The sequence below is a fragment of the Natator depressus genome, chromosome 3 (genome assembly GCF_965152275.1).
Source record: "Natator depressus isolate rNatDep1 chromosome 3, rNatDep2.hap1, whole genome shotgun sequence".
In the NCBI taxonomy this organism is placed as follows: domain Eukaryota; kingdom Metazoa; phylum Chordata; order Testudines; family Cheloniidae; genus Natator; species Natator depressus.
In genome coordinates this window covers 143,772,004-143,787,736 of record NC_134236.1, presented here as the reverse complement: position 1 = coordinate 143,787,736, position 15,733 = coordinate 143,772,004, and the positions used below count along the sequence as shown (strand labels likewise).

Genomic DNA, 15,733 nt, shown 5'->3' with positions numbered 1-15,733 from the left:
ATGTGTACATATACAAGGGTGCAATATTGGTAAGTGGTTGTACTAGAAAGAAGGTTCTGGGGCTTCGGATAAGTAGAGTGAGTAGGTCACAAAGACAAATGTATTTAAACCCCTTAGTCTAGAAACAGGTAATTAATTCTACTTGGCACTGATTTGATTTCAGCTGGAAACAATGTGCTAAGTTTTAGGTACCACATTTTGAAAAAAGACAATTCAGAGGAGATAGGCAAAAAAGATAAAATTTTGAAAATCAGGCCTATAATAAAATGCTCAGATAATTAGTTTGAGTTCTACCTTGTCAGGTGTGCAAAGGAGATGTTATAATTTATCCCAAACCACTTATGTTAATCATCAAGGAAAGAAGGAAGAAAGAAATGGTTTTAGGTACCAAGTATCAAAGGGGTAGCTGTGTTAATCTGTATCCACAAAAACAAAAAGGAGTCTGGTGGCACCTTAAAGACTAACAGATTTGTTTGGGCATAAGGTTTCGTGGGTTAAAAAACCCCACTCCTTCAGATGCATGGTAAAACTTCAGTTAAATAGAACAAGCTACTCCATTGTTGGAGATGTTCAAAGCTGGACATTCCTCCTAGAAGTGTCAAAGGAGAGAAAATGCATTGATCCTACAACAATGCAGGGGATAGATTAGAATAGTTGTTCTCAACGGGTGGTATGCAGAGATCTTACAGGAATACGTCAACTCATCTAGATATTTGTCTAGTTTTACAACAGGCTACATAAAAAGCACTAGTGAAATCAGTACAGGTTAAAATTTCATATAGATAATGACTTATTTATATTGCTCTGAATGCTATATCAGAGTTTCTCAACCTGGGATCGCGGGATAGGTTTAGGGGTGTTGCAAGTGCAGGGCTGGCATTAGGGGATGGCAAGCAGGGAAATAGCCTGGAGCCCCACACCACAGGGGGCCCCACAAAGCTAAATTACATGCTTCAGCCCCAGGTGGTGGGGCTTGGGCTGAAGCCTTGCCGCTTGGGACTGAAATCAGACTCTTGAAAGGGGTACAGTAGTCTGGAAAGGTTGAGAACCACTGGATTAGAAGACTCCATTGGAAGGTCTTTCCAATTCAAATGAGTCTGAGGAAAGATTAAGTTTATTTTACATAGCTGGATTAAACAAATTACGTAGCATTTTTGAAAACTTCTGGTCTGATCAAAAGGAAACAGGTAGAAGTCCTAAAAGTAACCCAACTACTTGTTTGCTCTTTTGGTCATCATTGTGTTTCGAGCAGATTTTTTCCACCCAACTATTCATGCTGACTGCTCATTTAACTACAATCACCCAGGAAAAAACATAGAACACATCAATAGGTGTGAGTAGTCCAAATGTTCATAATATTGTACTTATTTACATTGAAGTTTATTTGCGGTCACGTTGCTCGATTGCCTAGCTTTATTAAATCCTTCTGAAATTGTTAAAAATGTTCTCTAAAATTAAAAAACTTTTAAATAATTGTAAGTATTTCTGGCATGAGAAAATGCTGTGGCTTTTGAAGTGCTGCTTGGAACACTTGGAATGATAAATGTCAGACATCTAATCACCCGATTTAATTCCTCCCACCACTTTGTTCTAGATACCACTTTCAGCTAGAAGGAGGGAGGATACCTGTCTATGCTGTTACTTTTCAAGAACCTGAAAATGATCCCCGCAATTGCTGTTACTTATGGGCAGTTCAGTCTACACAAGAAAGGTGAGTGAAGACTGATTTAGAAAACTAAATGATCTGTTGTCCAACTGACTTTGAGAGGGCATACATACGCAACTCTGAACGTGTTATAAATGTAAATCTTTCCCTGGGCTACTAATTGGAGATTTGATCCCTTAATATTACTTTTTTGTTTACAATTGAAGGGCCAATATGTAGTGTTGTAGCTATGAATCATTTCAATCTTTCTTTTTGAATATACTCTGGCATTTTTTAAAAAAATTGTTTTTGATCACTTAGAAAATGTAAGTGTACTCAGTTTAACCTTGACAATGGAACCACAAGTGCCACCTCTATAATAGCTGAGAAGTAGTGAAGCTTTGAAGTGTAACTTCAATCTGTTGCCTTCTTGCTACAAAATGGGATTGTGAATCTTAATTGCTCTCGTAAATAGAATTTAAACCATTATAGCACTGGTGAAATGCCAGTGAAAGTTGCAGCCATGCAAATGACTTTACTTTTTGTATTTTACAAAAAGCTTTATACTTGACTTTTAGGTAGCTTTCATAGATCTCCTGCAAGTACAGAGGGACAGGACCTACTGAGTACTACTCTGATGAACACCTAGAAATGCCTTTTTCCTAGAGCAATTTTCTTGTGTTTTGTTTTGTCTGGTTTTAAATGTCCCAAGTGATAAGCTACTATCACTTGTCTTGGAAGACTATTCGTTATCAAAGGTATTTCATGACCCCTTATTTCTGTCTTTGACATTTATAAGGTACCCATCATCTTATATCTGAGCATCAGTATATATATGTGTGTGTGTATATATATGTTTTATATATATTTTATACACTCTTTTTTTTTTCTTTCCTGTGTAATACTCTCTCCATTTGAGTTGTGGCTTTCAGAGCAGTTTTTTATTGCATTTATTCAAATAGCTGTCTTAGAGCTGTTTTTTTTGTATTTTGGTTGTTTCCCAAGAGCCTGGGGAATGCTTTTATATAAAAACTTTAATTTATTCAGGTTTTCAGAAAGTAGGCAAAACAGAAGTAACTATCCTTTTAATCATTCTTTCTCAAACTCAGAACTTTGGTGGTTCTTTAGTTTCATATCATGACAAAATAATACAATCAGAGCATGCTGTGTAGATTGCAAGTTTAAATTTAAGGCTCTTTTGGTAAAGGTTCTTGCATTAACATTTCATTGTAAAGAACTGATGCTGGTAGTGTTTTTTATAGATGAATGTTAACGGTCTGGAAAATTGTGTGGTTAACATTAATCTGAAGTCCATGGAGTTAAGCAAAAAAAGCAGAGTTCCAGAATTCAGTCAATTAAATACCGAGTGCCAAATGAAAAAATCTTCAAATTTATCTCCTCTTCTCCTACAATTGTCCAAATATGACAAATTGTAATTGTTTGGAAAGTGGATTGTTTTCCAGTTTATAACAGAAACATCATCCTTTTAAATGTGCAATACAATATGATTCTGCTTTGCTTTGGCAATAGCTACTTATCAGATATTTCAGGTGGATTACAAAGGTGCTGAAATTATGCTCAAACTCGTAATTTCTTTCTAGTGAAGGAGATGTTGTGAGTTTGCATCTGCTGCAGTTAGCCTTTGGTGACAGAAAACGCTTGGCATCAGGACAAATCATGTATGAGGTAAAGTATGTATGTCTGTGAAATACAACTAACGTTGTGTATTAATCTAAAATTGGAAACAGTAATATTCGCTGTCATGGTTGGGGCTAGGGATACCATCCTCATGTCTTTCTGAATACACTAATTTCAGGCCTTGGGTCTCATGCCTTACCTGCATGGGTTGGGTTCTCCCACTTTTAGATGGGAGTACTAGGCTGTAGTACCACGTGTATCAACTGTGTTTAGTTCCACTGGACTTGATACCTGGGTTACTTCCCTTTAGGAGCTGGGACCAGTCGTGTATATATTGTAACCGAGACAGCTTTCTTAAATCAAAGCATAGGAGAAGAGGGGTTTTTTGGGTTTGTTTTTTTTTTTGAACAACCCATGTTTATAGATGGTTTGTTTCTTCCCTAAAGGCTTAGGAAGATCAATATAATCCCAGACCCTCTTGCCTCTGGGGTATGGGTGGCCATCAGTACCTCAGTCTCCCTGACCTTCAGGGACTCCCTTTTTAAATCTAGTCAAAGGTCTTTGTTCTTTCCTGTGGCTCTTGGACCTAATTAAACTGATTGGGCTGCTCAGCAGCTGTCTGAGTGAATGTATCTGCATTGTCTCTACTCTCTTGAAGTGTTTGTCAGGAGATGAGAAAATCACCTCTATTTCTTGACAATTCTGCTAGTGAATTAACACAATATATGTATACAATAAATAACACAATGACCTGATCAAGATACAGTATTCATAAATTATTACAGACCGCTGCGAATCTGTCATACTTATACCACATTAATCTTAACAAAAATCACTTTGTGCTGTGCACTATTAAGGTTTGAAAAAACTACTTCTGGAAAGTTTGACGCAAATGACAGAAATCTGACGTAGCAATTCCTCCCTCTTTACCCACTCCATTTTTGTTTTGATACTACTCTTTCCAAATATTTTGAAAGCAGTGTGGATGCATATAATTTACATTAAATTTTTGAAGTATGAATTTAGGATATTTTTGTAGGACTTTACTATGTTGTTGGCTTGAAAAATAGCTACTTTCATAGGCTTAAATCTCCCCGTGTTTTCAGTTTCCTCCTGTCATGTGCATCCCTTACAGCAAGAAAAGCTCCTTTCCCATCATAGTTCATGTGAGTGTTGACTATATAAATGTTTAGGTACTGTTCGAAGATGTCTTTTTCAATTTTGCAAAGTAAAAATTGATAGTATGAGGACAAGGTATAAATATTATAAAGTGATTAAACTTTTTTTTCTAAATATGGATGCCATTGCTTTATCTTAGTTTACATGCACAGTCATAGTGAAAGCAAAGTTCATACACTGCTCTGGATTAACAGAATGTGCTCTGCTTTACCTTAGGTTTTGATTTTTTTAGAAGGGCTTTGCATTGTAATTTAGTCATGCTTTTCGTTTTACATTGCCATGAATGCTTTGGCAGGAGAAGCATGATATGATATGAGATATGGGGAAGTTTCTCAAAATTATTTTTTCTCCCTTCAGCTTCAATTTTCCATGTTTGTGCTTCACTTTATGCTGTTGTACTAGAGCTCTGGCTAAAAAATCTTTTTCTCTGTTCTTCCCTGTGTGTGGTCATCTCCCACTCCCACCCCCACCCCCCAAGCGAACACACACAAATTTTTATACCTCATAAGAGTTCCCACCTCATGGCTTCCATTACCCTTATTTGCCCTGTACCAATGCGTTGACACACAAACTTTGTGTACCCCAGCACTGCTTGATTTCAGATGTATCTTTTGATAAAATCTGACTGGCATAACTATACATGAATTCTCAGAGTTGCTAAGTGTGTGCATGTGAAATGTTCATTTTTTTTTTTCCTCATTACATAAAGCTTGTTTGGATGAGAGAGTGTGATATGGAGGAATGTGTGGATTTATGTTTTGTCTTTAAAAAAAAAAAATCTTGAAAATGTGGGTCGATTAGGATGACTGTAGAAATGTATATTTAGCTTTTTAAGGTGGTTATTATAGGGGTTTTAAAGAAATAAAAAAGGAAAACTTGATACTTAACTATTTGTCAATAGCTACTGCCAAGTCCTTGTAAAACCGGATAATAGTAGGAATTCTCCTGAATAGTGAAAATGATGGACATTATTAGTATTTTGTATCTACTTGGTTTTGTATCAACTTACCAAAATTAGTTCCTCAGATCTAGGGTTATTGAATACTTTATTGCACTTAATCTCTGTAACATGCCAGAATATATTCTTAAAAAGTATGTAATTTGGGATTCCTTTGGTTGACTCATAAATATGGAAGAGACTGCATCTCTTAAGTGTAATATCATACACATTCATTTCAAATAACTTTTATTTGTCTTTCAGGGTTTGGAGTACTGTGAAGAAAGGTACAGTCTAGACCTCACAGGTGGAGTCTTTTCATTAAGAGGGCAGACTAGCAATACCAAACTACTCAGCTGTCAGACTATAGAAAAATTTCGCAGCCATATTGACAGAGAGGATGGCGTGAATGAAGGTTTGTTGCTAGGTCCAAAAAATTTTCCAGTTGAACTGTAACATAATGCTTTTGAAGAAAACAGTAGAGTTGAATTCTAAAAATATCTGTTAGTGCTGTACCCACAGCCCTAACAGTTTACTTGAATAGCTGTGTAGAATAAATATGTTTAAAGACTAAAAGTAAGATTTTTGAGTTGCAATTAATATGGAAAATGACAGTGGAACAGGGAAACATGATACATAAAGTACATGATTAAATTGGAAAAATTATATCTATATCTCTCTTTGAGGTGTAGGCTTTTTGATGTTCAGCTGCCTTTTTAACTTAAAGGTAAGTTAAAAGTATAATAATGCTTTGGAAACAGATTGTCCAAAGCTGTATTCTGGCTAGGCCTTTTTAATGCTGTCCTGCTCTTGTTGTGTGGAGGACTTAAAAAGGAATGTGAAATTCTTGTTTACATACAGTAGTTGCAGGAAAAGAAGATACAGCTATTTCTATAATTAGTAAATACAGCAGGCATAAGCTACAAAGGCTGCCTAAAACATGGAGTTCATATTACTCGCCAATTTCTCCGTAGGCTGTTGTGCATATTCCTTCTGTGTAGACAACTGGGCTGCTTTCAAGTTTGTTTGTATTTAAATAGCCAAATTAGATTGAGCTGTTAAACTCTAGATAATCTGTTTAACTATATACTGAAACCGGAAAGTGGTCAGCTGCTTGCGGTGCTGATGAGCCAAAAGGGGCATCTGTGAAGGAAAACTTCCATGTATGAGGAGAAAGGAGTCGTGTCCCGTCCCCCATCTGTCCCCCGTCCGTCCCCCCCCGGTAGCTTGAACGAACACAATGAAAATTGCTCTCTTTGAGTGGGAAAAAAAGCACTTTAGTTGGGTGATTTTTTTTTTTCTAGGAAGTAAGATGAACTTTAAACACCCATACTCATGGGGAAAAGTATTTGAAAAGTATTTCCCTCCCCATCCCCCTCAGGTAAATCTAAGTGTCTACAACTTTTTGAGGGATAAATGTGCATCATTTTATTTTAAAAATTAACATCATTTTTCTTTATGGAAAGATGGGGTCCAGGATTTGTAAAAGACAAAATCAAACCTCCCTGGACTCCCCGCACCCCCACCCCCACCCCCACCACACATTGTTAACCTGGGGCTAGTCTATGCTTCTCTGTTCTAAAGCATGGAGCCACTAGACTTTCTCAGTGGAACATCTGTACAAATTTAACATTGGCGAAACATCTTTGTTCCCTTACCTTGTTTTCAGAAATGTCAGAACCATTTTTTGTTGTTGAAATCCTTAAAACAACAAATCAGCCCAGGGCAGATGGTTGTATGATTAAACTTTGGCAGTTATAAGCAGCTGAAAACAGGCTCTTACAATGAAAAATGTTAAGCAGTTTTAACTAATGAAGTCCTGCCAGTTCCACCTATAATTATTTATAAAACTTTTGATATTAAGTGTTCCTTTAAACTGCCTCTCTCCCAATCCCCCTTGTACTTATTTCACTTTGAAGCAATAGTCTGAGGCTCACTAATATGACAGATAGGCACAAACTGCGTTCTGAAAATGTCCCCACATGATATCAGTCCAAGTTATAGTTTGCAATTCTCTTCTCCCTTTCAGGTAGATAGTGAACTCCTTGTTATAGTCTTACTTAAGCTATGTCTACACTACCGCCGTAAGTCGATCTATGCTACACAACTCCAGCTACGTGAATAACATAGCTGGAATCGACATACCTTAGGTCGAGTTACCGCGGGGTCTGTACTGCAGGGGGTTGACGGGAGAAACTCTCCCGTCGACTTACCTTACTCTTCTCGTCGGGGGTAGAATACAGGGGTCAACTGGAGAGCAGTCTGCTGTCGATTTGGCAGGTCTTCACTTGACCCGCTAAATCGACCACCATCTCAGAACGTCTGTCCTGGCTGTAGGGTAGACCTGCCTTTAGGTTTAATCTACACTAGAAAATTAGGTTGGCATAAGTCAATCAGGAGTGTGAAAAATCCACACCCCTGAACAGTGTAGTTTAGCTGACCTGCATCCCAATATAGACTGTGCTAGGTCGATGGAAGAATTCTTCTGTCAGCCTACCTACTGTCTCTTGGGGAGGTGGATTACCTATGCTGATGGGAGAATCCCTCCTGTTGGCATAGATAGTGTCTACACTGAAGCGCTGCAGCGTTCTAAGTGTAGAGAAGCCTGTAGTTATTTGAGCCATTGATCTGAAATAGAATAGTAGGCTTCCTGTGAGGTGAGGGAAGAGGAAGACAGCTTCTTTGCACTTAAGATTTTCTGTGAAGACTTTCTGCTACTGCTGGTCAGAGAGCACATGCTGAAAGAGCAAAAGCTGTGTTGTGGTAAACTGATGCAGTTGTTTTTTAAACTTAAAGAATCAATAACTTCAAAGATAATTTGAGCAATTAACAAAACAGAAGATAGAACAGAGGCTCACAGAAGAACACTTGTAGGAAATGGGATGGGGACCCCAGACTGGAAATGATGTACCTAGAAGAACCTAATAATGGTAAAAATATTCCTATATTAGATTTGTATAGTTACTTTTTTTCCCATATTCCCTACACCAATAGGAGAATCTTAATGTCCCGTGCTTTGCTCACATTTAGAGGAAACTCCCTTTCTGTCCCATCAAAAAACAACCCTTATTGGAAACTACTGTAGTATTAGGCAATATATGTTGTGTTTTTAAATTAAGGTATTCCAGTTATGTTATGTGATATTCTTGTGACACTTGTATTTTGAATCTGGTTGAAAAGTGGCTATTCTAGAAGCATGTAAATGAGGCAATTACACAATGATCAATAAATGAATAATGCAAACCACTAATCTGACATTCATCTTAATTTCATATTGATGATACTTGTTAAAGATGATGATTTCTATTTTTTTAACACAGCTACATATTTTGATAAATTAACTGTGGAAATATGGGAAATTCAGATTAGCCTGGTCCCAACAATAGATATTTTATTAAATCTGATATATAAACAAAATGAAACTGGATTATAGCTACTGAAGGATTTAACATTTCATTATCTTTAAGACAGTAAGGCACTCTGCCAAAATATTGAGTTTTGTGTTTCTAAAAAAGTGTTAAACAAGTAGTATGACAAGTTGAACTAAAACTCGTTACTGTGTAGCATTATCTGCTGACTTATTTTAAAGAAATGCCATCTTTCTTACAGTAATATCTCCTGATACCAGTGTGTCAGTCTTCAGTTGGCAAGTGAATACATATGGCCAGGGCAAACCATCTACTTATTTGGGCATATTTGACATAAATCGCTGGTACCATGCTCAAATGCCTGATTCTTTAAGGTGAGACTTCATTGGGTGTATTTTACGTAGCTTTCAAAATGGTTATAAATGATTAATTGACATCTTACTTGTTTGTATTTACTTTATCTAAGACCAGGGGAATTTCTTCATAATTGCCCCTATTTTGCATTATGGTCACTGGATGCTGTAGTGAGTATGACTTCTCCACACCACATCTTGGATATTCTGGTACATGAGCGAAGCTTAAGTCGTGGAGTTCCTCCTTCATATCCGCCTCCTGAGCAGTTTTTTAATCCAAGCACCTACACTTTTGGTATGTATTTCAGCTTAGCTGACTTCAGGAGAGCAAGCTTAAGAGAATTGAGGTTAACTTGTCATTTATTGATTTATTTTTATTTTTTTTGTTTCCTATGTGTGACTTTTAACAATTAGAAACACTTATATTTTACTTTCAAAATATTTCTTTAATATTGGAAAGTATTTTAGACACAGATTGCCAAATTTTGATATCTAATGCCTTTGTAATATGGCCTGTGAAGAAATGATTGTTATAGAAATTAAATAGTTTTAATTTGTGTACTGTGCTAGAGCTGTTCTATATAGTATACAGCTAGGTAAAATTTCCACACAGATGTGTGAATGTTGCAAAATCTGTAAGTGAACTAATGAGCCAAATAACTAGTTATTTAGCTTTTTAATCCACTCCCAATATTAACCCCATTTTTAATAGAAGCTGTTTACTTTGTATTGCTGTACCATACCCTCAAAAATGTAGACTTTTAGCCAAGTGCTCTTTGTTTTCTTAGATGCTACTTGTTTGTTGAACTCTGGAGTTATTCACATGACTTGCACTGGGTTTCAGAAGGAGGTACTACTTTTGTTTTTTTCTTTCTAGCTTTCTTTCTGATATCTAGAAATGTTCATCCTCTGTCATTTGTATTGAACTGACTTATATTTACCAAAGGAGGGGGGAGAGCATTTTGTGCCAAAAGGGCTATATCTTGCCCCATTAAAGTCAGTGGTAAAATTCCTATTGGCTTCAATTGAAACAGGTCCTAAATATGTGTAGATGAGTCTGATGTAGATTTCTCAGGAGGTAACGATAAAACCGTATATGACTTGGTTTGAATTCTAGATTATGGAGAGGTAACATCCTTGTCTCTCCATACATAAGGTTGCAACTGTTTCTTTTAAGCCTGGATTTTCATCATTATACAATTTAGGACAGGTAAAAGATTTGAAAATTTGGTGGATAAGTTAGGATGGAGAGGATTTTGTTTGTGTATTTCATGCATACATGTCCAAGCACAGCTTTCAAGTACTTCATGGATTAGAGCTACTGCAAGAGAGTTTGGACCTGGGACCTTACATTTTTAGGAGGGAAATTCTTTTCTGAGTTGGAAAAGGGAGAACCAGTTACATTTCACCTCACTAAATTTTTGGTATTTAAGTAGCTATAAACTGAAGTTATACATGTAGTAGGTGTTTCCATATGCAGTAGAAATTGAGTGTAGTTCTGTGCACAACACTTGTGTAGAAGAGTCTTCAGCACATGTTTACATTACTTCAAAATATTCATGAGCTGAATACTGTCTAGTCCTTACTCCCTCATTAGCTGGCACTTCAGCAGAAATACAGTAACTCCTCACTTAATGTTGTAGTTATGTTCCTGAAAAATGCTACTTTAAGCCAAATGATGTTAAACAGATCCAATTTCCCCATAAGAATTAATATAAATAGGGAGGGCTAGGTTCCAGGGAAACTTTTCACCAGACAAAAGACTACATTTTATTTAACACACACACTCTCTCTCACAAACAAACAATTCAACATCGTACACAGCAGTGATGATGGTGAAGTTGGAGGATGGGATATTTCCCAGGGAATGTCTTACTGCTACGTGATGGTCTAGCAGTCGGCTGAGCCGTCAAGGGTTAACGCATCGTTAATGCAGCCTCACACTCTACAAGGCAGCGCGAATGGAGGGAGGGGAGACAGCATGGCAGAGAGAGACAGATACAGTGTGTGTGTGAGGGAGACGTGCATTGCCCCTTTAAGTATGCTGGCTCTACTCTGAGTACATTGCCTTTTTAACTAGATTAGCAAATGGAGACAGCAGCTGCTGCCAGCAAGCTCCCTCTGTCCTGAGCCCTGTCGTGTCTCCCCAGCTCTGTGGAGATAAGGTAGAGAAGCATGGGGGCGGCAGGAGCGGAGGGAAGAGGGCACCCTCACATTAGCATCCCTCTCCCCCCCCCCCCCCAACCTCTGCACAGCTAGCTGGAGGCTCCAGGGAGCAGCTCCAAGGCAGAGGGCAGGAGCAGCACACAGCTCTGTGTGTGTGTGTGTGTGTGTCGGGGGGGGGGGGGGGAAGACAGCTGAACTGCCCGGCAATTGATAGCCTGCTGGGTGGCTGCCGTACAGGGAACTTAGGGGAGCGGGGAGCTAATGGGGGGCTGCCGGTCCACCCTGGTTTCAAGCCCCCACCGGCTAGCTCCAATGGGCTGCTCTTTCTGTAAGCAGTGGACAAAGCAGGTGGCTGCCAAACAACTTTAAGTGCGGAGTTACTGTAAACTCTGGGGTGCTGGTTCAGCCACTCAGGCAAAGAGCTATGGCTGATGCACTTCCGACTTTGTTGCTGTCCCTGTGTGAGAAGCACCTGTAGGTTTGTGTGTTGGGGGGGGGGAGAAAAAAAGCCACAAGAGTGTGCATTCTTGGCCCTTGTGGGCATTCCTTTACACTTCTCCAAAGTTGTTCTTGTGATTTAAGACAAATCTGGTAAATTACAACCATGCAGCTCAACTAAGGAGACCAAAAAGTCCCCAAAATTGCACATCCTTTCGGCTGTTTTTTCAAATCTCTTTCTCCCACGGATCAAAACCGAGAGACTCTCACTAAGTTTTTGGTTTGTGTGTGTGTATAATTTTAGCTTTCATTTCTGCTGGGATGCGAGAGGCAACATTTAAGAAGCAGCATGGTGTGTATATTAATAGAGAAGCTAGACAAATATTTAGACAAGATAGTCTAATGGCTGATGTCTTATTTGAGTAAGACTTATTTTGTGAATTGTCATTGTTCAAGTATGTGCTTTGTTGCTTTAGTATGCCATCTTAAAGATATACAGTTGTTAAATTTACATGCCAACTTGGTAAAGTATACTTGCAATGTAAGATTTCTTTGCTGCTTCTATTTTGAGAAGGGAAGCATTTTAGGGGTGTTTATAACATTTCTGTTGTAAATAACTACTCATATTTGTCAGTCAAATAAACATCAGAGTTGAATAATTATAGCTGTCTTAATTTGAAATTTTGTCATTAATGTTTCAGACCTTACATTTTTTAAAGAAATCTGGTTCTTCTTTAAATGAAGCCATTCCTGATAACTTCAATAGATGTCTTATCGCTGGCTTGCTCTCTCCGAGACTTATTGATGTACAGCCTTCTAGTTTAAGTCAGGTGAGTATATATTGGCATTTTGTTTAAATGAAATTATTGTAAAACTACAAGAAAATGTAATGAATATCTTCATACGATTTGCCTGTGGGATAAAAAACACACATATATACTACAGTTGGCTGAAATAATAGATTTTCTAAATAAATGCAAATTAATTTTTATTAAACTGTGTAAGTCCTATAGATCAACTTGAGCTGGAGAATCACTTAATTTGGTGTCAAAAATTTTTGTATCCATTGCTGAACTATGAATATATTGACATGGACTTACTCTTGACCTTCTACTCTAGTAATAAACTTGTGCACTGTGGTGATGTGGAACTTGCTTAGGATTTTCCTTTGATACAGTGTTCTTTTTACGTATAGAAAGAGCTATAGCAAAGCTTTTGAAAGAGAAAGTTGAAATAGCATTTTAAATTCTAGAAATCTGAGCATCATAACTTCTGTGTAAATTACTGTGAATAAATTATTTTTACTGGAAAGGAATGAATGTTTTACAGTGTTCAAGATCAGAAGGTCAAGTAGTCCTAAGGGTAAACCACAGCATAATGATCAGAAGGATTGGTTTACCTAAAATAACAGTAAAAATACACTTGCCTAAAATCAACTGTTCGTTTTAACATTGCATGACAATGCTTAGCTGTTGCCTACGTTTTCTGACAGGAAAAACATCATGCTGTCTGTTGAACTTGCTAGTGTTGAAATTTGCATAGTGGGGTTGAGATAGAGGGGAAACTACTAAAAATGAGCTTAAGCTGAAAAACCCAAACATCTTATTGTAAAGTGTATTGACTTTGAAAACTGTTTCCCACCACCAGAGCTAGGATCATTGGGAATTCCGATGATGGCATTAAAGATGGAACTGTGAAACAAAACAAAATTGGTTCTACCTTCTTCTGCTCTTTAAGGTTGTATTAAAAACTACTTGATGCACTTCCAGCAGAAAGAAGCCACCTTCTTCTTGTTCTCATGAGAAATACCTGATTTTTCACTTACCTTCCTTGTTAACAGACTTTCCCAAGATTATTGGAAAGATGTGATTTTTAGCTGTACTTCTTACTTCTCCAGCCAAAATATGTATTTTGAAGGCAGGAATAGTGAAGTCCTTATATTGTAATAAAACAGTAAAGTGCAAGAAACCCTTACCAAAGAACTGTTTTCATTGTGTTGCTCCTTTTTCATAAAACTGTTGCTAGTTTTCAAATCTCTGGCCAGTAGGGTCAACAAACAGCAAGCGCACAGATGTCTTTCCCCCAGCGCACTTATAGCATATAGGTATTTCTTCCTATTCTTTGGTGTGTCCTACCCCTAATCACAGAGTAAATAACTTTTTAGAATTCAGTATTTGAAGGGATGAAAAGGATAAGAGGCAAACTCTGTTAAACACTTTGAAACTCTGCTTTTGGAACGTTTTATCTACAGCTAAGATGGTCTGGAAAGAATCATCTGGGGGTAAAAAATTTCTAATCATACTTTACTAATTTTGTGCTGATTTTGTTCAAACATAATAACTGATTTGTTTTTGGCATCCAGATACATTGCATACAATTAGAAATAAATCTTATTTACTATTGCTGGCTTGAAAGCATTTGAATCTTTTTTACTATCTATTTTATCTCTGTTACATTTTTAGGAGGAGCAGTTAGAAGCTATATTATCTGCTGCTGTCCAAACAAGTTCTTTAGGACTTCTTACTGGCTGCATCAAACAGTGGACAGCTGAAGGTAATGTTCTGCTTTTTATTAATTTTATTCTTTGTCCTAGACAAGAATTTGTTCTCATGGTTTTTTTTGGTTTTTTTGTTTTTTTAAATAGAACAACCAAACTCAGCTGCTAACCTGCGCTTTGTTCTCGAGTGGACATGGAATAAAGTGATTTACACAAAAGATGAGTTTGACCGAATGTGTAAGTACTAGAGTATAGTAATTTTCCAGGAATTAAGTGTTATATTTCCTAATTTGAATACATGCAGTAATGCAGGTGTATTAGTACTTCACATGATAGTTTGTATGTACGCAGAAATGCTTTTAACTCTTCTCCTGAAGTTGTGTACAGACTAACCATATGATGTTTGTCCTTTATAAGGTGTCCCACTGTTTGATGGCTCATGTAACTTCATTGATCCACAGACTATACAGTCTCTTCAGCACTGCCAATTGCTTCTTAGCAACCTTAGCACAGTCTTGAACTGCTTTCTGACAGAAGCACAAGAGCTCACTGAGAGAGGTTTGTAACAGTATAATCAACTTAAGTATGTTTTATTATGAAATGTGTTTTCTAAGGTAGAGGAATAGGCCTGAAAGCGTGAGCTTTCCCTATTTTCCCTTTTTCAGTTTTACTTTTTTTTTTTCTTAATTTTCTCCAGCTTGCAAAGGAGGATCAAGCTGCTTGTTTGGAACTGGCAATCAGGTTCAGCAGCTGGGAGAAGGATTGAGTTTGTGGGTGGGGAACGTTGCAGTTGTCAGTTAACCCCCAGGGAGGAGGCTATGGGAGGTTGCTTACTGAGTGTGGATGTGGGTGGAATAGGGTAGTCAGCTCAAGAAGTTGTGTAAGAGGCCACTGACTGGAACAGGGGTGGGGAATCTTTTTTTCTATCGGGGCTACTGACCAACAGAAAAGATCAGTCGCGGGCAACACGCAGCCCCGTGCAGGGGCTCAGAGGCTCGGGGCTTCCCCTAGATCCTGGGGTGGGGCCAAAAATGAGGGGTTCAGGGTGTGGGAGGGGGCTCTGGGCTGGGGCAGGAGGTTGGGGTGCAGGAGGGAATGAAGGCAGCTGGAGGTATGGGCTCTGGGGTGGGGCTGGGGATGAGGGGTTTGGGGTGCAGGAGGGGCTCCGGGCTGGGGCAAAGGGGTTTGGAGTGCAGGAGTGGGCTCAGGGCTGGGGCAGAGGGTTGGGATGTGGGTGAGGGCCTGGGGCCTGGGAGGGAGTCAGGGTATGGGAGGGGGGTTCCAACCTGGGGCAGGGGGTTTGGGGTGCGGGCTCCGGCCAGGCAGTGCTTACCTCAGGGTGCTCCCAGTCGGCAGCGCAGCAGGGCTAAGGCAGGCTCCCTGCCTGCCGGGGCTCCATGCTGCTCCCAGAAGCAGCCACCATGTCTGGCCCCTAGGTGGAAGGGTCAGGGGGCTCTGTGTGGTGCACGCTGTCCCCCGCAGCTCCCATTGGCTGTGGTTCCCAGCCAATGG

The 15,733-nt window shown here is 38.7% G+C and overlaps 1 protein-coding gene across 2 annotated transcripts in view; it reads left to right on the top strand.

The window, feature by feature from the left end:
• The window catches only part of AHCTF1 (AT-hook containing transcription factor 1), an 82,349-nt gene that overhangs the window by 24,591 nt on the left and 42,025 nt on the right, over positions 1-15,733 (top strand). For both annotated transcript variants that reach the window (XM_074948952.1, XM_074948953.1), the window contains exons 6-15: positions 1,595-1,711; positions 3,247-3,331; positions 5,664-5,814; positions 9,009-9,141; positions 9,234-9,415; positions 9,909-9,970; positions 12,426-12,554; positions 14,187-14,277; positions 14,369-14,458; positions 14,639-14,779. In XM_074948952.1, the coding sequence (XP_074805053.1) occupies positions 1,595-1,711; positions 3,247-3,331; positions 5,664-5,814; positions 9,009-9,141; positions 9,234-9,415; positions 9,909-9,970; positions 12,426-12,554; positions 14,187-14,277; positions 14,369-14,458; positions 14,639-14,779 (1,181 nt within the window). The remainder of the gene's footprint in view (positions 1-1,594; positions 1,712-3,246; positions 3,332-5,663; positions 5,815-9,008; positions 9,142-9,233; positions 9,416-9,908; positions 9,971-12,425; positions 12,555-14,186; positions 14,278-14,368; positions 14,459-14,638; positions 14,780-15,733) is intronic.